The 22,780-nt window shown below is 30.8% G+C and overlaps 1 protein-coding gene across 1 annotated transcript; it reads right to left on the bottom strand.

The window, feature by feature from the left end:
• Nucleotides 1–238: 238 nt before the first annotated feature.
• On the bottom strand, nucleotides 239–20,853 carry LOC136974541 (rho-related GTP-binding protein RhoE-like). Its single transcript, XM_067269446.1, has 6 exons — nucleotides 20,674–20,853; nucleotides 17,144–17,297; nucleotides 15,854–15,941; nucleotides 3,575–3,684; nucleotides 1,375–1,509; nucleotides 239–769 (listed from the first exon to the last, which is right to left on the bottom strand). Exons 2-6 carry the CDS (start codon nucleotides 17,237–17,239, stop codon nucleotides 545–547), a joined length of 654 nt encoding a protein of 217 aa, XP_067125547.1. The 5' UTR covers nucleotides 17,240–17,297; nucleotides 20,674–20,853; the 3' UTR covers nucleotides 239–544.
• Nucleotides 20,854–22,780: the final 1,927 nt, after the last annotated feature.

The raw sequence follows: 22,780 nt of genomic DNA, 5'->3' as shown, positions 1-22,780 counted from the left end.
TTTTAAACTTAAAATTTGTATATAAGAAATCCGGAAAAGAAGAAGAGAAACGCTCCGTTTTTTACACCCACCTCATTAAGTAACCTTTCTGTGTTAAGGTTATAAAATTACACGACCGAATGAAGTCTTTATTTATTTTATTTCCTTTTTTTAATGAAAATGCGAATAAAGAAATCCGTCTTAATCCCGATTTAGATATTAACTTAATTAGTAAAATATAGGAAAAAAGATAAAGGAAATGCTTCATCATCTGTTTAATTATAAAAAGATTTTTTTGACATTTTTTTATCACCAGATAACGATTTCATTTTCAACATTTTTTATCTTTTTTTCTTTGTTTTTTCTTCATAGTGAACACGATGCAGGCTAAGCAACGAAGTAACAAGACAGAAGATATATATTTTTATATATATTATATATATATAAAACTTGTGTCCAACGCGGTAAGGCTTTTTGATCAGGACACGCCCGTTAACGTGACAAACTCTTTTTTAAAATCCTATATAACTGTAACACTCCCCATCGATTCCCATAGGATACTCGTTCACATAACGACGCAATGTCTGGCTTTTTCTCTCAGCTCGTCCTTTAAGTCGATTTTGCTCATGCAATTCACTTTTAAATACGGTCTGGTCACGTGGTTCTTGTTTAATTTACCAAGAGCCGCCAAAGCAGCCACTTCGAATGCATCTCGAACGCTTCTGCTGCAAGACTTGGAAGATGTTTCTACGTAAGTGGTGGCTCCGATCTGTCTAGACACCGCCAGAGCCTGTAAGAAATTAGAATATTGATTCAAATTTTTATATAGCTTAACTCTATGAATATAAAGGGGGAGGAGGAGGAAAAAAAGCGAGTATAAAGAGTGGATCGATATCGAGTAAAATGAATTTATCGCTTTTGGTGGTTTCACAGTTCGTTTCAGCCCACCGAGTGAAACTAATGGAGGAAACTAAATATCTGATATTATTTTAATCGATTAAATGTCTCCCCCCGTTCAAATTGATAAGATTTTATATTATTTTCTGAGATTCTTTAACAACACTGATGAAGATCCAACCTTGATCCATCGTGCTGTTTGTGTAAAGAATTCTTTTTCCTGTGGAACTTTGAGATTAGAGATGAAAGGAATGTGGTAAAAACAAGATAGTCCTTTCAATCCCGGGATGGTGCGGTGTCATTTAGTGTAGAGTGACATTGAATGATAGCATTTTGCAGCCTGTCTGCTTACTGTCTGTCACACTCAATCGTTTGATTACTTTCTTCGATCCCATCAATGTGTCGGAAGTCTAAGAAAATCGCGAAAATGCGAGTATTTTAACTGATTAAAAAAAGAAAAGAAAACCTTACCAAAATTCGAATATATTCGTAACCAACCTGTTCAGAAGTTACCGGCGATTTTTTGCCTTTTCCGAGGTCGCATAGAGTTTCCCTATCCGTCCTCAGATCGCTCTGGCAACCACAAAGAATGATGGGAACATTTGGCGAATGCTGACGCACTTCCGGGCACCACTAAAACAAAAAACAGAAAAGGAAGAAAAAATAAAGCTAAAGCGGAAACGAACAATAATCAAAATGGCTTTAGTTCCGTCCACCGACTTAATCTAGTTGACCGTCAACTATCAACTGGCTCTTTTATGACTAGAAACTGCAGAATTTTTACGACTATTTTTCTTATCACCGTAGCAACACGGTTAATAGCGACAATGAAGATGTTTTCTTCTAAAGAATAACAATTGGACAACTCTTTTATTTCACTAACAAAAATTTTCACCCTCACTTTACTACTAAATGAAAAAAAAATTTGAATGATAATATATACAAATTGTATTAACAAATGATCTGCCGAATTTTTATTGAGTTATATTATGGCTGATTAATAATCACATACAAATAAATTCGGTAATAGGTTCCTACCTCTAGCCAAATTGCTTTGTATCTGATTATTAATTATCAATAATACGGCCCAATAAAAACATGGCGGATTGTTTAGTGAATAAACATAAATAAAAATTTAATGATTATAAATCATATGTTTTTAAATATAAATATTTCTAATTTTAACACTTTTTAAAATTATTTAGTAACGATTTTTAAAAGAAATCATATTAGGAGAAGCAAATTAAATGCCCTTTACACACGAAAAACAAAGATAAAAATCGCAAATTAAACTAAATTTAAAAAATATATATATATATATATATTAATAATAAACATTTAAGAATTCTAAAATTAATAATTAAAATTTCTGCTCGAATGAATCCCACTTAAAAATTAAATTAAATTAAATTAAATTCTTTAAAAAGCTTCCTTCGTAACTATACGCTCGCATTTGATTTATTTGGTTCTTTAAAGTAAAAAGAATCGATCAATATATTTTTACTTCTTGTCCTGAAGGAATATTTCAAATTAAAGCTCATTGAACATCTTTACATTCTAACAGATTTATATTATTACCGTATAATCCTATACGTTTCATAGAAATACAGATTTAAATCTTGCTTTTACGCATTGTCGGATGGAAGCAGCAAATTATGGTGTAGAAGTAAAGGAGACAAACATCGCTTCCTTGATTGTTTATTGAATACTCGAGTACTAAATAATATAATTAGACTAAAAGTGATAAATTTTATCGATTCGATTACAGGAAAAAAATATAATATAAATATCAGTCCAGCTGATTGCCAGTTTGAAATTTTAATTAGTCTAACTGCTTAATTACCTTTCTGTCGCGAACATTGTGTTAAAATTCTTGTAATGTCTGAATTTAAATGACAAAATAAATATTTCTATACATTTAAAATGAAACTAGATTTTTTTATATAAATTATTCACAATTAAATTAAATATTTTATAAGGTTAGAAACTATAAGTGAAAAATTCAAAAGCAAAGATTAAGTGAAAATTCGTTTTGGAGTTTCATAAAAGTGAGTTTAAAACAATTTATGTGATTTTAAGAGTTTTATTTAATCTTTTTGATTGTAGATAATCTTTTTGTAAGTTAAAAATTGAGGAGAAAAATGAAAAAAATTGACTTAAAAGACGAATAAAAATAGAAATAATTTTATGAAATAGATTGAAAAGTTTGGATATGTTGAATTGCTCAATTCTTTGTGCTTTTTCTTTTTCTTTCAATGAATCATCGGCGAGTAAACTTTGATGTTACTGTAAAGAACATAAAATTAAGGTGACTAATTATCAAAATATATATTTAATTCTGTCATATTTACTTAAAATTTTTATCATTTTTCTTGTTTCCTAGAGTAAAAATTTTTCCGAACAAACATCAAAGATTTATCACGGATACAAATCGACGTTGGTATCAAGAAAATTCTTTGGAGGAGAAAAATGAATTACCTATTGTTACGGTATGAGAAACATCATTTATCACAGTCTTCTCCTAGTTAAAACATTGACACAATTTAAATGAAGCATTCCCACATCACCATCTTTCAAAATATGCAAATTATGGGATTCGACATAAAAATGCAAATTTGTTTATTGATCATAATAATAACTACATTACTTTCAAACAAAAGACTAACTAAAGAAGAGAGGAAAAAAATAATCTACTTACCTTGTTAACTGTATTATCTAGAGAATCTGAATGACAAATGTGGAAACACAGAAGAAACACTTTAGCATCTTGATATGACAATGGACGTACTGTATCGTACGCGGAGGCACCTAGAAACAAATAATCATTTTCAGCTTTGCCTGGTAATATCAAAATATTCGTTCACGTTTAGTCTCTTTTCTTCTCGTTTATAATACTTTTCTGCAGATTGCAGATAACCATCGATTTAGAACGAACATACTTTTAAACTTCATAATTTCGATTTTCGAATAACAAAGAGGAAAATCACTCGACTGTATCCTATAGAACATTTAACAAAACATAAAGAAATGAGTTCGCTGTGTATTATTTGGCACTGGTTGAACACTTGCCAAAACGACTTTGTTATGCTTCTCTAGATATTTTATTAAACTTTTTTTTAAACATAAACTTGATATTAAAAAATTTTAACGACTGAAGATTCATTCGACAGAAGATGCGACTAGTGAAGTTTTCGATAGTATTTTGAAATTTTTCCTTTACTTTTTAAAAATTTCATTTAATTTTAGGTTAGAATAATAACAATATTTTGTGGAGCTAAATTACTGAATACATCCATTAAATTTTGAAAAATGCTCTTGAAACATTCTCCTGTTCTAATTGAATAAGCGAGGTAATTTTGATCTTTTTAAGATAAGGTGTGAAATCACGGTGAGTATGGGAAGATGAGGATAAAGTGTAAAATTATATTGACAATATATTTAATTTTCTCTTTTCAGCTATACTATTTACATTAAAAATTCGCTTAAACAACGTCGATTTCTCTCCTTTATTATTGGCTAACACACACACACACACACACACACACACACACACACACACACATATATATATATATATATATATATGTGTGTGTGTGTGTGTAAGTATATATATATTATTAAAATAGCAGAAAGATTGGAATTAATAATGGAAATGTCGAATTATTTTTATTTTTGCTCATAAGACAATTTCATAAATTATGCAAGATATAGAATATAATTTTTCACAATTGATTCGATGAATTTCTAAACAAATAGACTTACCAGAATACTTGAAAATATTTACTTTAGAAAGAATCAAATTTTTGTAGTTTACTTGAAAATATTTTCAAATGTTTGTATTAAAATATAAAAGAAATCTAAAGAGAATTTTTCCAAGTCTGCAATTTGTTCAAATGTCGAAGGTCATTTCGAAATATTATATTTTCAAATATTATTTATTTATAGAACATGAAATAAAGCTCATATTTAAGAAATTTTGTTTTAAAAATATTCATAATACCACGATTTAAAATCAACTATAGCTTTTCTTCCATAATATTTCTTGTGTACTACAATACAGAAACTTGCTTAACATGTATAATACCTTACGGAGAGCACAGGAGAAGGGTGCATTGTTATCATCCGCAACTGTTCCATTAATAACGTTTCCCATGATCCTCGTTCTGATATATTGACTATAGATAACGAGTTTTCTGCATTCTCTTGTACGCGTTATAGAAACTTGTTGCTCTCTGCAATTTATCAGGAATTTCATTAAACATCTGCAGATAAATTAAGAATTCTTTTCTCCTTAATGGAATCTTAAGTAGGATCGTTTTTATTCATCAGCATGTACGATTGTACGCAGTCTAAACTAAGTACGAGGTTAAAAACATTTGTCATAGCATAATTTTAAGTAATTAAAATTGAAATTATTCCAAATGATCGTATTTACTTTTTAATCTACCGATAAATAATTCAAGTAAACTACTAGTAACTTACTATATACTACAGTATATACTTACAACATACGCCCGCTAGTGGCTAAGTAGATAAAACCACTGAACACTGGTAGTTGGTCGAAGATCCACACCTCATCAATGGGTTTTCTGGATTTTTTGTTCACCTGTCTAACATCTGAATAGGGACATGTTTCCCCGTTGTTTAGTTTGGTTTGGTGGAAAACTGATCCCTATTCGGGTGTTCTACCAAAAAAACCCGGAAAACTTCACTCGACCAGCCCGTTAGTGAAGCGCGAACCCGCGACCGAATACCAGTGTTCACAGTTTCCCCATAAAAAATCCTCCCGGAAGGTGCTCCTCCTTGGCAGATCGCCCACGTGTTGCGTTGCCTTCTTCCATTAATCCTACAATCCTGTTCACAATATACATTGAATATTCTTGTCCTATACATAAATAATAGTTTTAAAAAAACGAGTTCAAGCTGTGAAATAACTTACTTAAATTTCCAACAGGCTAAGTGAATCGTCAAGAAAAGATGATTGCACGATTTAGAATCGAGGAAGAATGGCGTGTTAAGAAAGAAGAAAATCAATCGACTTGATAGAGGATATTATAAAATAAATAAAGGAATATTTTAATATCAAATAAATAATTACAACGAAGAGATTAAACACCAAAATTAATTGAGCATAATTAAAAAGATGCATTAAGACACGATAAATTAATAATTTTGACGAATATTCAAATATATATTCTAGTAAAATATTTTAGTTTAAATGTATTTGATTCGTGGCATTTTAATATATTTATTTCTTTATAATATAAATTACGAAAAATTTCCAAGTCATTGAATAAATTCGAAAGTATTTTAAAATATTTTTAAAACGTTAAATTTATATAACGCATGAGGAAAAAATTGATGAATATTTATATTTAGTTACAATTTATTTATTCTTATTTAAATGAGTATAAGTTTATAAAAATAGACAGAGAGATATTTAATTTCTTTTTAAGCTCTTAATTAATTAAATAATAAATTTCAATGTTTACTTTTTTATTCTATGTATGTGTTTGTATATACGGTATATAGTGGGGGGAATGTGTGAGGGAATAGGGAAACCAAAAAATGGAGGGAAATATATATTTTTAACACTTTTTGGTTCTTCCTACCCTGTGGGCGTAAGAAGGCTTTTTGATTATAATTAAAAAGTCCTTTTAGATGGTTATAATTAAAAGACCACAATGGCCAGGCCCATAATGGAGTGTCGGAATGGCAATAGTGTTGAGAGCTGTATGGGATAGAGTGAGTTCCTTTCGCCTTTTTTTTTCAACTGTACTTTTCAAATTGCAGAACTATAAATTCCCACTGGCGTTCGTCTGTCAGGCTGTCTGTCTGACTGATGTCTGTCGTTCATCTTTAATCCTGAGAACAGAGTTAGTTAGATGAAAGTCGAGACCCGATATAGAAATCTTAGGGGCAGATTAGGGACCCCGATTAACTGTATATAAACTTCCGGTTTGGAACGGAAGTCACGTTATTTCAATTCAAAAATTTTCTCCAGAACGGAGTTAGATAGATGACTGGCATGACTATTATTAAATCATAAACTTACTGCTGTACACATTTAGACTTGTTAGATATAATTTTTTGACAATTTGACTTTGATAAAGAAATATACTGAAATGATAAACATATCAACGAATCAATAAAGATAATTTACATTCACATGCATATTTTCTATTAAAAATTCTAAACGCGTTAAACTACGTTAAACTAATCATTTTGATAATATTTCTGGATTTAAATATTTGCAAAAGACTGCATGCACAATTATCTAAATTTAATCACAAAGGTTTTAATATTATTTAATTATAAATTAAATTAAATTAATTTGTTTCTAAAGAAATTATAATATAATAAAAATTAAATAAATAAAAGAATATTTATAGTGTCTTTTATTTTCGAAAATTTATACGAAGATATTTTTCTTTTTGAACAAAATTTACAGCCTTCTTTTATACTTGAGTATATATTAATATTTGTTGTGAACTTCACTGGTGGCTGAGTGGATAAAACTACCGAACACCGGTAGTTCATGCCTCTCCAACGAGCTGGCCGCGTGGAGTTTTCTAGTTTTATTCACGTGTCTAACACCTAAATAGATGCCAATTTTCTATAGAAAATCCTCTTGGGAGGCATCCCTTTGTCAGATTGCCTTATCCCTGCATTGAACTGAATTACATTAATTGAATAAGGCAATGCAATCTGACAAGAGGATGTTTCCCGGAAGGACTTTCTATGGTAAACTGACCCTATTTATGTGTTAAACATGTGAATAAAACGCGAAAACTTCACGCGGCTAGCCCGTTGGAGAGGCGTGAACCCGCAGCCAATGTCAATTCAATCCAATATGTTGCGAGCCTTTAGGGGGAAATTAATAAACTTCCATTTATTTAACCAGGGCATTTCTTCGCCTCAATTTTTTTATTTATTGAAAAAGTATCGATAGTTTTTTTTTAGTTTGGTTAAACTAATTTCAAATATTTCAACGGATAAAAATAGTTTTGTTATTGTAAGTATAATATATTGGATGAATATATCCATATTAAAATCGCAAATCTGACGCAATGCATCAATTCGGTCGCGTGGTTGTCGAGTATTGGATGAATAAAATAGCCTTTACTTATAGAAACTTCAAATATTTATTAGAATGCAATTTAACTTTAGGACTTGTTCGAAAAGAGAAAGTCGATCCAAAGTAACATAAGGTATTTTGCAAACGCTTAATCGATATTGTAATATGCGTTCGACAAAGGTGTCATGTTTAAAAGCATTTGCATTCCTTAATGCTTCTTCACTCGCCACCGGATAATAAAACTTGCAAATGCAACTACCAATCGAGATATGCAAGTTTGCAACTTTCTCTTTCTATACTCACATTTACTTCTTGTCTTCTCAGATACATTAATGCAAAATTTCCATATTTTTAAATTTTCATTTAGACTTTGAGGAATTTAATATTAGAAAAGTAATTAGTGTTGAATAATTTATTATATTATTAATTAAATCTGTAGGAGCAATCGGGCGAAAATTCCAATGTTTTTCTATCTTACTGTGAGAATTGACACTATAAAACTAGACACTGTATCTAGAATCGACCCTCTTCTTTAGTATAATAAATAGTTTTATTTGTTTATTACTCTTCCTAAACTTGATCTGATTCTGTGCAGATGCTCTTTCAGATAGAAACTTTGGTAAATCTAATGCTTTGTCGTCTTAAACAATACCAAGAGTTAGACCAAATTTAGACTTCTATTTTTGGTTTTTGTATCCCAGTTGAATGGCAACTGAAATGTTTTGATTTTTTTTATTTATTATAATAACGTATATAAGCTGTTTTCCTATCGGGGTAAGTATAGTTTTGTGGGGGTCTAACAGTGTCCGAATGGACAAGACCTGCTGAACACTGGTTAATTGCAGCCAATGATGGTGCTTCTCGAAAGTGTTTCTATAGGAAACTGACTTCTATTTAGGTGTTAGACACGCGAAGTAAACTCGGAAAAATTCACGCAATCAATCCGTTGATCAGACACGAACCCGCAGTGTTCAGTGATTTCCGTGGTGGACTTTCTTGAAATGATCAAGCGAACTTTATCAAAGAAAATAATTCAAGCACTGGTTGATCAAACTGACGAAATTTTAGGAACCGGTTATGCGGCTGGACCGAATCTCATCACTGATCCGAATCCTTATGGGGTCCTTTTAATAAATTTCACACAGGGCCCCGTTCGCCCGGCACTGTTACACCGCAAGTAAAAGTATCTCATTCGTCAATTAAAATATTTTAAAATTTTAATTACATTTTTCTGATTAAACATTTAACATCTGTACGCGTTGAATGCTTTGAATATCGTATATTACGTTTAATTCTACTTAATTTTAATTTCATAAACATTACGGAAAAGTCAAAATGTTCTTAATTATCTGATTCTACAAAGTTCTCCTATTAATAGGCATGTTTAAGAGTTTTAAGAATATTATTACAAATCTATGTTACACAGTCAAACCTGTGAAGAACAAACACTGATGGAAACATAAAAATGGGCCGTTGTTCGAAAGTGGAGGTTTCACTATATAATAATTATAAAATAAACAGTATCATAAAATTAATATTTTAAATTTTAATCTCGTTAAATTGGGCTGCAATTTGAAAAAACTGCGGACCTATAAATTCCCCACTGTCGTCCGTCCGTCTGTCTGTCTTTCCTTAATCTCGAGAACGGAGTTAGACAGATGAAAGACGAGACGAGATATGGAAACCATAGGGGCAGGAGGCCACGATTAACTATAAACAAAGGATGTTTAATACAAACTGAAAGTCATGTTATTTTAATCCAAAAGTCTTCCTCTGAAAAGTGTTAGATAGACGACGGCACGACTCTATTGTTAAAGGAAAACCATTATGTACTTTACGGGAGCAAGCCACTAATAATTTGAGATAGAGAACATATATTTTAAATTAAATTAATTAAAAATATGATTAAAATTGCAGTCCGACATTGTGACAATGTTACAATAAATAATTGTTCTTTAGTAGAAATTTATTTTAAAAATGTATTTTAAAAGCAAATAGAGATTATTTAAATTATGCAAATAAACTTGACTGAAAATTTTATATGTAGAATTTAACATATAATGTACCAAAATAGAATTCAGAATAGCAAAGATTTCATCAGGTAGAGAAAAGTCATCAGAATATTCCTTATTTCCATACATATGTAGAAATTTATTGATAGAGAAGATTGCAAAGGATTTTATACAAAACATTTTTTCTATTATAAAATACTCGCTGTTTTTATATAAATATTTCGAATAATAAATTTTCTTTTTTCCTATATATATACAGATTTCCTAAGGGAAATATACGTGAATAGATTAAACTAAGTATTATTTCAAATTTTCATTGAATTTTTTATTTTCTATTCAGTTTTCATTAGGAATATTTTTTTTTTATCCGTGAAATACGGATCCGATATCATGAATTTAGACTATATAAATCCAAAATATCGATTATTTTTGGAACTAAGTGGTGCAAAATTTATAGAAATTCGGAATACAGTCTACTTGATTGCACCGAGACACGTCCGAGAACCATGAATTATGAAGTTTGAAAGAAAATGTTAGAAAAATTCAATTTCTGTCAAAAATATTTGGATAACATATATTATGGGGCAAAAATTCCCATCTGACTTTTATAAAAATAGCTTTTTTGTTTTGAATTCTCTTACGTGAGCTTGCCGAATCACTTATTCTTCATTGGTTTGATTTGGTTCGATGGAATACGGCAACGCAACACATGGGCGATCTGCCATGAGGGATGGCTCTCGGGAGGACTTTCTATGAGAAACTGTCTCTTATTTATGAGTTAGACACGTGAAGAAAACCCGGAAAACTCCACGCGGCCAGCCTGTTGGTGATGTGCGAACCCGCGACCAACTCCAGTATTCGGTGGTTTTATCCAATTGTCACTGGTGGTTCCATTCCCCATCGAAATTGGTAAATGAAGTGATTTCTTCGTTTATTTCTGGTAGAAAAGTTTTTGTAAAGGATTGATTAAACACCTTATCTAACTTTTTAAAAAGTCTGAAATGTTTTGGTGTACGGGTAACTGAACTGTAAATATAAAATCAGCGAGTGTGCAGGTTTCCAACCAGAACTGATTAGTTGCAGACTTATCTTCTAACACCGTCACAGACATCTGGTCTCAAGACACCATAATAAATAGGTAGGAAATGAAACCAAGTTGTAACTCCCCCGAGCTTTATTCACAAAATTTTCCCTTAAAGGCAACTTTGTGAAATTCCCAAATGATGCTGAAATTCACCTTTTGTTTATGGCCAACTTAGCTAATAATTGTTTGGCGCAGTCATTTATTATCGACGGTGAACGCAATATAAAAAAAAAAAGAATCATGTCCGGATTTCTTTGAGAGAATAACTTTCACCCAGGTCTATTCGTATTTTGTAGCTAAAATCTCTATATCCCTTTTCTATGTTCCCATCATATCAATTAATATAGTAACACGTGATTGGTTGCTCATCTTCTAATCGATCAAAACAAGACGTGACCAGAAACGTAATTTGAGCGTTGGCTGTAATTTTGATTTGTTTATTTTCCAGAGAGTTGCCGCTAAAAAGGAAAAAAATTGCTATCCGCTAAGTTTTTTAATCACTTCTCTGTACTCTTTTTTCTGTAATTTTGTAGAATATAAGTAATAAAAATAACACGAATTCTCCAAATTAATTCCGTAAAAGCGGAAGTTAATCGCGTTGATGCATTAAAATCTTATTGCTTCTTCATCTTTTTTTAATAAATGAGAATTTAATGTTTTGTAATTTATATAAAAACAAGAATAATAGTTAGTTTTAATGGTTATTTTTATAAATTCAAACATTTTTCGCCCTTTAAATTTACCTTTTTATAGCCTTTCTAAATGTCATCGTCTAATGAAATGCTCGATTTTATTGCGTAAAAGCTGTATTACCATTTCCTTTCATTTATATATATCTGGTTAATATATTTTTCGAAGGAACTAGATGTAGACTACATATATTATCATTTCGATCGCATTTCATAATATAGATATTTTAATATAGCAATCTCTCCTGTTTCTGATTGCAGCAATGTGCGCGATTTACATCTTTTCACTTAAACTTCTGATGATAAATTCATCCTTTTCAGAATTTAAATTGTTTCCACTTTCGACATTATCTTTCGACAGTTATTTTCTTGTAAAACGTAAAAAGAAATCTTTTTAAAAATTCAGTTAAAGTAGAATACCTATCGAAGAAAATCGATTCGAAAAATAGTATACATCGAAGAACCGATGAGTAATTTGAAGAAGAAAAACAACAACAGCAAGAACAACACGGAGAAGAAAATGTCAAAGAAATGGAAATGACTTGTTGACGCAGTCTTTTAGACACTTGCAGCAAAGATTATGAATTCAAATTTTCATCATCGCCGATCGATAATGGTAATTGTGTAGCGATATTATCATAGTAATGGTCTTCTACTAAATTATTTAACATGAAAGATAATTTTTGGCTTTACGAGATTGACCAACTTCATTTTTCTAAGTTGCAATTTAAGATTTTACTCAATTTATCTCGAATCGTATGCAAGTAATGCCGATAAAACGTAGTAATTTCATCATTAACGACATCAATTTATATAACGTAACATTATTCCGTGTGAATTCAAATTATAATATGTTAAAGTATTGCCGCTGGTCAGAAAATGGTAAATTTTTCGAAAAAAAAATTAAATAGGAAATAAATTTTTAGATGTATATTTTTAAATGAGATACATAAATAGAGAAGCAATTCTTTGTTAAATTTCAAAGGAGGAAAAAGATTACCATTATTGCTATAAATGTTAACATGCAAAACTGTGGAATAGTATAAATTTATGAAAGGAACCAGGACTCGAAAGTGCAAAATACAGGTTTTACATAAAAATTGCATTGGTGTAAGCTTATATTTTCAAGTTAAAACCGTGACTCGAAGACTAAATTTCTGAACAACTCACTCATAGACTAATAATCGGATTTGACCAAAAAGCAGTTTTTAGTAAGTTGGGACTAGAATATTCGGGTTTAAAATCTCGAATTCTTTGCCGATACGCTGCAACCCCGAAGACTTTTTTTCTTTTGCCATGGCTCCGTCGGGAGCTATTTTTAAGGTGTCCAGATTTAAGCTTTTGTAGACTCGTAGACGAATGGTAATCTGGTAAAGTGGAGAAAGTGCAAAAACCGATCAGATTAACGATAATTTCTGCTCTTGTAAACTTCAATTCTCCCATATCTCGGTAACAAAATGATGCATAAAGAGAAACAAGTGCGAGTGAAACGCTGTTTCGTGTCTCGAACAGATTTGTTTCGTCCAAATGGAAGCGAATAAACATTTTTTCTCCTACGGTAAAAGAGGGAAAAAACTTTCTAAAGAAAGAAATTTTCTAACTTCTATTCCCCTATAAAAATAAATTGTTTTACAAATTCTCCTGTTTTATCGTTCGTCAAATATTTGTCTAAAGCTTCAGCAAATAAGAATTTCTTAATAAGTGGCAGAAAAATACTAAAATATATGATTTTCCTAATGGATTTCTTGGACGTCAGTGAAAAATCTTCTGCATAAATTATAAATTATGGTAAAAAAGCATTTATTTAATCTCCAGTGTTCGGTTTCAATGTCAAAACTTTCTATTAAAAAACACCAAAATTTTACTTCTCTTTTATATTTTTTATCCCCTAAATCATTATTTTAGTCATGAAAGTCGTAAGAAATACTTTGACTAGAATCGAAGTCGGAGTGGAATTCTATCAAATTCAAACTTTTTGGAAGAAAAAAATTTCCTCGACTATTCCAAATTTTTATTTATTTTATTCTCGCATCGAGCAAGGCGCAAAAAAGAATTTTTCTACAGTTTTTTTTTCCTATTTTTTATCCATTTTGTAAAGTATTTTCGGTGTTTTAACATCGTCAGACAGATCAGGGATATCGGGCGGAAAAGTTTGACAAGTTGGATGACATTTATTGATTGGTTAAAATCCGGAAAGTTAGGCAACAAAAAGTATGCTTTTAGCCCGATTTGATGGATTAAGAGGGAGAATATCCTTATTAATATACGTCACCAATCTACTTAATTATTCAGTCGATAGCATTAAAGGATTGAAGGAATTTTCAAGTATTACATCAGCAAAAATTTGCTCTTTTTTGATCCCCCTTCCCATTATCACCACTCATTAGAAATCAAGCTACTCCCCTCCCCAAATTATGTCATCAGACCAGAAGTTTAAATCATTCGTAAATGCACAGGAATTATTTTAATATGATCGGGTAGAAAAATAAACGACGGTTACAATTTGACGTCATCAAAGGCTCCCATAAACTGCTGACGTAATACTTGAATGGTTCCTATGCTCTTATTTTGAACATTTAAGATTTAAAAGTAAAAATAATAGCAATTTATACTGGAGCATTTTATGTTTATCACGTTTTATAAGCAGATAATGTATTGGTCGACTCGCCGAAGTGGAATTAATGTCGTCATTAAAGAAAGGATTTAATAACCTTCAACAACAAGCTGGTCGGAAGATTATTAAATATTGAAATATGAAATCCCCTCTTTGATTAATTGTTATGATAGACGACTATGTTATTGTTTGCCGTTATTATCTTACTCGTTACAAAAACATTGTTTTAAGTAGATAGAAATGGGCTTTCATTGTTCCAATTATCCAGACTTAATTGAAATCTGATCTTAAAAAGTGGAATATTTTTTATAAACTCGAAGAATAGAAGCGGGGGGAAGAGAAAAAGCATTTCAACAAAAAACTCTTCCATTTGGACTGACGACAAATTCTTTGGAAATGGTCAGATAGACAAGCCACCATCTGTCATCTTTCCATGTCCGGAAGTTAAGACTATCTGTCATTGTGACGTCAAAGTTGAGCTGGATGAATAGAATGTTTGTCACGACATCGACGAACGTTCCCAATACACCGAATAGGAAAAATGACCAGTTTCTGGATATCGAAAAAAAGGGGTATTGAATATGCGCATATATCTCCTTTTCGAAATATCATAAACGTGAAGAATATTAGGAGCATGACGCCATATTCAATTCGAGTTTCGATAATCACCCCCTCTTTCAGATAAGGACGGTCTTCATACATAACTTATCGTACCATAAACCGGGCTTTTATATCCCCTAGAACTATATTAACGCGATTATTGGAACGGGGCCATCGTTTAAAACCTTCCAAAAATTGTTTATATCGCTATTTAAGAGTTATAAAATACACATTAAAGGGGAAAGAATTTTAATACGTATATTATCATATTACAGACAATAAAATTCATATAATGGATATACCCATAAAAATTATTATTATTCGAATTTAGAGGGGATTTTTTATCAAGTCATAAGCTTCGATAATTTATGTCTCGGGGCTTAGAAGAATATAACCTTACGAGGAGTCGGATGTAATTTATGGCCTCCTATGTAGAATTGTATGGTGACACTGGAGGGAGTTGTTAGATAGGAATGCTCAACGTGTCAACTAGAGCTGGTGAGATCTCAGAATATGAGAATAGACCGGTCTGGGGAGCAGTTAAACAGTTTTCGCATCTACGCTTTCATCCTAGAGATTACGGATAGAAATAATGATATTCCATTATGTTTCCATGGGAATAGAAGGCCTCGCGATATTCCGGAAACGAGATTAACCTCTAAAAAGTAAAATAAAATAAAAATTCGAAACGAACAGATTACCCGCTCATAAAATTTATAATCACTTTTTATAGCGGCAAATCAATCTAAATCGAAAATAAATATTAAGATATAAAAATGACAAATGCTGTATCCGGATCGTAAAGCAAATACGTGCTCGGAAACTTAATGCGTTTTTTTATTTTATCGGCTTTTCACTTATTAAAAAAATCCATTTATACGATTTTTTTGATTTTCTTACCTGAGGTATCCCAAAGAGTAAAGTTAATTCTGTAGTCACTCACTTCATAGGAAGCCGTGTAACGTTCGAAACCAGTTGGCGAATACACCTGAGAAGAGGAAGATTTCTTCGTTAGGTTTTATGCAGTTCAATTTTCTTATAAAAAAGAAAAAGAAAAGATAATAATGTTTTAGTAAATGGGTTTGACGAAAAGAAGACAACAAATAACGCTGATTATTTAGGAAACGAGATTGCTGCAACAATTAGATTGACACAAAGTGGTTTAAGTAGGAATTTGCGTGTGGGTTCTGATCTAGCTAAGAGCATTCTCCAAAATCTATCGCGATATTACCGATGGATATATGTTCATAATGATTCCAGATACGGAAGGATGGTTGATGTCTTTCCATTTCCGCACCAGCAAAATCTTTTTTGGCTTGTCTTGGATGAACTTCGATAGTAATTCCGATCGTTTATCGATCGATGGGTGGAGAGATTATTGATCTGATCAAACAAATGCGAAAAATTAACCGGAATCTTCTTCGTATGCGAGTAATTAGAGATCGTTTGTTTGAGGAATCGATTGGTTACGGGTATGCAAAAACCGCATTATGGCGGATGTTGACCGATTCATTGTTTACGAATAACTTCAATCTTCAAACTAAACTTCTTTTCTGTTGTATTACGGAGAACAAATATGCTGCTAGGCACGAATGTGATTAAATTCCTCCGAGTGGCCGAGAAAAAAGTAATTAACAAAATTACTCGTAACAAGAAAATAAGTCAATTTTAATGAAATCTAAGGTTACTGCGAAAGTTTACTTGGGTTTTTTTAAAAAATTTTTCCTATTAAGTTAAGCAGGCACTGCGAAACTCACGAAAATCGCAATAACAAACGTTAGACTGGGGATTAGGTTCGTCATCCTTTTGACTTAAAAAGAAGTAAAAAAAAAGAAAAAGTGTTTGCCTAAATCCAGTCTCCTTGGATAAAAAAAAAGAAAAAAGAAAGAAGATCGGCCACTCGCTCCAACCTGCTGCTCCTATTGATCCATCGAGAGTATCCAGCAATCACATTTGCCTGATGCGGTCACACGAGGGGGGTTTATTGGTACGGGGACGACAATCACGTGATTGGTGCTAGTCCGGTTTCCATGACTACATACGGGTGACAAAACTTCCCATTGATTTCCTTCCAATGAAAGTCAATAGGCTGATAAATATTCAGAATGGTAAAGCAAATAACTTTTCCGATCGAACACGTTAATTAATTAATTGGATAATTTGTAGCTAACGGTAAAAGGCAACACTAACCTCGGTGAAGTTATCAGTAATGAAGCGTTGAATGAGAGCTGTTTTACCGCATTGGCTATCTCCCACCAACACTAACTTGCAATTAACTTCGTCCATTTTCACAGTTCCGTCGGACGGAGCCACGAAAGCACTGATGGCGATCCATTACGTCCATCTACCGAAAAAAGAAAAAGGATAATTAGTATCAAAATTCTGGATAATTATCCTCTCGTTTAACCGTTAAATCATCAAACTTTTTTTTTGCGTTTAGAAACTCGAAGGATTTTCTTTTTAAGTTATTAAGCACTGGAGACATACAATGGGTTGAATTACAATCGAAGGAGAATACAGAAAACTATTCGGTTCGATACTGCTCTGCCTTTATGTATGTGATCCACACACTCAGGAAAAACGAAAAAACAACATGATGTTTTGAACTAAACTAGAATATTCTGAAACTAGAAACATCTAAACTAGAATATTCTGACCGGATTTTTCTGATATTTCAACCTTTTTATTATTTAAATTTTTCCGTGTAAAAAATTCAAACGCGTCAGACACGATAATATAAAATATTAAAACATTTTATAAATTCCAATATTTAGTAAAGTGAAACCTGTGTAAACCGGAATTGCACGGTATCGAATATTGGCTTGGCAAGTTTCCGTTTTGAACAGGTTTTTTTTTAACATAGAAAATCGCTCCGTTCCGAAGAATTTTTTCCGTTTAGGCATGTTTCCGTTTTATTCAAGTTCCGTTTTTGACAGGTTTTACGGTATTTAATGTTAAAAACTGCTAATATTCTTTTCCATATGTTACGGATATAAGAGAAAATAAATAAAGCTAGATGATGGCTTATCTAAGAAACAAACTTTTAATCTCAATTAAATAAAATTTATTTATTTTTTTACATTCGCTTATAAGTAAATAAAAATAAATTTAAAAAAATAATGGAGCTTAAAACCGTAACGAATTATTTAAATTTTACATTAAATATGATAGACAGAACATAAGTTTTAAAAACATTATAAAATTTAATCGTGTAAATTTTTTTATATTTTGTTTATAAACTTTCGTTGCATTAAAAGTCTGATTGCATTTTTCTCCCTTAGGAAATATCCTTAAAAATATATATAAACTATAAAAAGGAAGGAGACTATCGATGAAAAAATACTAGAAGCTTTAAATGGAATAATAATAAGATACGGGAGAAAATATCTTTTTTTTTTTTTTTTTCCACGCCATTCGACCTAGCAACTTTACTTGTTCTTTTTGATCGTGTGAACCTTGGATATAACCACGCTATTCCCTACGGTTCACGTGACTGATTGAGCAACCGAAGTCTAGGGAAATTTCGGAAGTTTTAGCAGACAATTTCGATAGCATTTGTTACAACTAAAATAAAAAAAAAAAAAAAAAAAAGGTGACGATGGTAAAAAAAATATGAATTTTCGATGGCAAGTTTTAAAAATTAAATTCCAATATTACTCAAGAACATTATATAAGTAAAATAAGAAATAAAGAGGTTTTTATTCATTTTCGGCTCTTTTCTCCCGGTGGGGAACTAAGAGGACCTTTTTCAAGTCCATCGTGGATTTGGCTAGACCAGTGGAGATACCATGAAGCTTGAACCGTTATGAGGTCTCCTTCGCAACCAATAGCATTAAGTCAACATTCAAAAGAAGTTGCTTCGGGGTCCTTCCGGCATTAGGAGGCCTGAATCTTAAGCTTCATAGTAGATCCGCCATTGAACTAGGCTCATGATGGGGGCGGCTGGGTGGTGAAGGACAGGATTCGACATATCCCTCTAAAAATTCTTCGGGTTTTTCATCATCCAAATTTCTATCCCGCTACCCAAGAGAGGAGTAGGATGACGTCATAAATGTCTCGTCCACCCGGCTGCCTAATGCAAAGGCTAATGTTTATAAGTTAAGTAAATACATTTAAACTTCGCTTTGTTTTCAGTTTTATTTTCAATTTTATTCCGAGTAAAATGCTTCTCTTTTACTTTGTTATCTTTTACGTTAGTCTAATAATTCTGAGCAAGTAATAATAAAATAAAGAAAAAGAATAGAAAAGCTTGTTTGTTGTAATAGTTTTATATACAAGCATTTCTTTTTTTTTCTTTCTTATTTTTCTAGAAATTCTATTTATACTGCGCTTCGTTTCTCTTAGAAAATCTTCAAATTGGACAAAACACATGAAAAATTTACTATTATCTCAAAAAACAGGAATGCTGCTGATATAATCACTCATTTAACTTTTATTATTTTCTGTAACTCTTATCAAAATTGTATTTTAGAATAAAATTCAGCGATAATATAAATAAATAAGAGATAATTATCCGTAATGTTTACATATCATGTATACGGCTACATACATATATTTATACATATGCATCTGTGTGTGTAATTTTCTCTTATCTATTTTCGTATCTTTATAGGTCTGGTTTGTTAATAAACGGACTAAAATTTTAATTGATCGTAAAATCTTATTACTGTACATTTGCATAGAATCAGAAAAGATTCATTAACATTCGTTTGCGTGTTACTCTATTGTGTCTGAACGTATTAATACGCAAAACTGAAAAATATATCGTCTCCGGCTTTAAAATAAATACACTTAAATATAATTTTGTTGGAAAGAATTCGAAATATTTAAATAAAATTAACACGCGTAAGCGGGGCCGTAGAGAGGGGGGAGCGGGAGATTTTTCCCTGGGGGCCGCTCTACCCCCGCATACAACGATGCATACCACACGTGTTTTACGCGTGAAAGCCTTGCGCGTAAAAAATAGTGTTATATGCAATATTATCATGCGTTAAGTTGACGTTTGCATCTGCTCTCGTACGGCATTCTTTTATTTTTTAAAGCTGTAAAATCTGACTGTACTGTATGTTTTCAGATCGTTTTTCTGTAAATTACCAATCAGTATTCTCTTCGCCTTTCGAAAGAAAAAGATTCTACGATCTTTATATGCAAATGGAAGTTATGCACGGGTTTAAATTGAAAGCTGAAGTTTGGCGAAAGTAATAAAAGAATAAAGAATTACCAGAATTGTGTTGGTGTGAAATTTTTACGTGTAATTTAAGGAAGTTGTCTTACAATTTTAAAAATAAAATACCTTCTTTCAGTTTATAGATATTAACTTTAAAAAATACATAAATATTTTTATATTATAAATATAAAGAAAACGATGTTAAGTCGTTTCAGCCGAGTTCAATGCATCAATAGTAATAGTTATACTCGAATAAAATCCTTGATTTCGAGGTATATTTACAATTTAAATGTATAAACAGCCCGAATATAATTATTTTCATTTAAAAGTAAATCTACAATTTAAATTACAAATTTCAAAATCAGAAATATTTTCGTGTTCATACAAATGATAATTAAATAATGAATATCTAAAAATTCGCTTTCACAATTAAATTGTAATTTTAAATATATTCTATTAAAATTTTAATTTAATCATTTAAATAATTAAAAACTGAATTGATTACAGATGCTGTTATAAAGTAATTAAAGAAACGAAGAGGAGAAGAAATTACCTGAATTAGTAAGAAATGTGCACATGGTCGTATACAAGAGGCTAGTATCAATAAGCACAGAAGTGTTCATTTCAATACACACAACAGTCGTACATTATAAAAGAAACAGGACTATTTGCAGCACCCGAACAGCTCGCTTATAAGACGACGTCTGAACAGTTCAGTCACTTCGATGCGGCTCCATCCATTCTGTTAAAGGGTGGTGCACAACACATCACCTGTTTGAATGTGTCACATACAAATAATGTTGTTTACGCAATACACGCAACTGTAATAAGATAAGCTACTTAAATATCGGATTACTTTGTATAATATACAATATAAATGTTTATAACCGTCTTAAGCCATTTATCTAGTTTGGCATCTTATCCAGTGTATTATAGTATTTTTAATTTTCAGTCTTTTGGTATATATAAATGCTGCAGAGCTGATCTTTTCCTTGAAAATGCTTAGATGTATTTAATTAAAATTTTAATTTCTTAATAATAAATGCAATTTTCTTTTGTATGCGGTTTATAATACAAACACCAAAGTTTGACCAGAAAAGCGGATTTACAGGAACCGAAGCAATTTAGTAAACAAACCAAACAGTACCTAATTAACATTTGTATTATCAAGAGATAACTTAAATCAAATACTCCATTAATTACTTACTTTAAGCTAAATGGAATAAATCATGAGCGGATTTTTATTGTTTTTTATTCTATGTCTGGGAGATTTTAATTATTTATTTATATGTTTCAATTGAGTTTTATCGCTATTCCTTCTTATTAAGCAAATGTTAATGTTTATAAAACTTGAATTTTAGTTGTTAAGAAAAAAAAATATGTGTATATATAAAATTAATTTAGCTAAAATGGAAAATAATTAAATTTTCTGATATAAAAGGAAATAAATCGATTTTATGTTTGTTTCTGAAAAGAAGCGCTTATCGTTAATAATAAATTTCTCTGTTTAAAATATATACAACAGACTTTCGCTAATCTGGCGCCCTCTCTGTACAAGAGATGGCCGGATTACTGAAAGTTTGTAGACCTAAACCCGTCTACAGACAACGAATGGTATGACCTACTGTAATGGTACTGCGCTTTTTCATTGTAACATTACGTTCAGTCAAGTGATAAAGAATTAAACTGTATTAAATTTAATTTTAAAAGTTTGCTATATGTATTTAAAAAACACGAATAAAACAGAAATATACAGTATTATAATGGGAGGTATGTTGGATAACTGAGAGGCCGAATTAGCGAGAACGTACTATATATATATTTTTTTAAATTATAAGAGATTTTATGGTTTGTTTTTCTTAACTTAGTTTTTCAGGAAAACGTTGTGCGGCAAAAAGATAGCGTACAATAAACTTTATTGTGTTCAAACACAAAAAAAAAAAAAAATTTAAGGTGCATTCGGTATTTATGTCAGTTATAAAGAATTGTGACGTATAAGAGATAAATTTTAGGATTTCCCCCGATTTTATTCTATATTTCTAGAATTATTTCAAATATTTAATGCATGACTTAAAAATTTTAGATATTTTGAACTGTATTATATATAAAAAGTCAATGGAGATAATTTAAATTTTATAACATTGACATAGACACATAAATTTTTTTGTAAGCGAAATTAATTATGAATCGACAATATGTTAAAATATTTATAAATATTTTGAATATCTGTACATTTTTATATGAATATTTTATAAAATATTCTATTCTAAAATATACTGTAAACATATTTTACTATCTTTTTTTACTTTCTATTTTTTGAAAGGGTATAGACTGAAATCATCCGCTTGTATCTGTAAAACGCAATACTTGCAGCACTATATGAAAAAAGAAATGTAAATAAAAAGCTTAAATTATTTACATTTCTGAAAACTTTGATAAGTAAAACCTTTTGTTCATTATAATTAAATTTCTATACCATTTTAAAATGTAATTACTCACAAAGGACACAAAAATAATTGAATTTAAAATCTATTTTTAAATAAATAATATTAAGCACTGCAATGTCCTTTAAAATGTTCTTAAATTAACCTTAGATTATGGTTTATAAAATATAAAATATTCTTAAAAATAATCCACCAAAAAAAAAAATAGTTTTTATA

The sequence above is a fragment of the Centruroides vittatus genome, unplaced genomic scaffold, assembly GCF_030686945.1.
Source record: "Centruroides vittatus isolate TY-2023 unplaced genomic scaffold, ASM3068694v2 contig_350, whole genome shotgun sequence".
NCBI lineage: Eukaryota > Metazoa > Arthropoda > Arachnida > Scorpiones > Buthidae > Centruroides > Centruroides vittatus.
The sequence above is the reverse complement of the archived record's forward strand: the minus strand, read 5'-3'. Positions and strand labels throughout refer to the sequence as shown.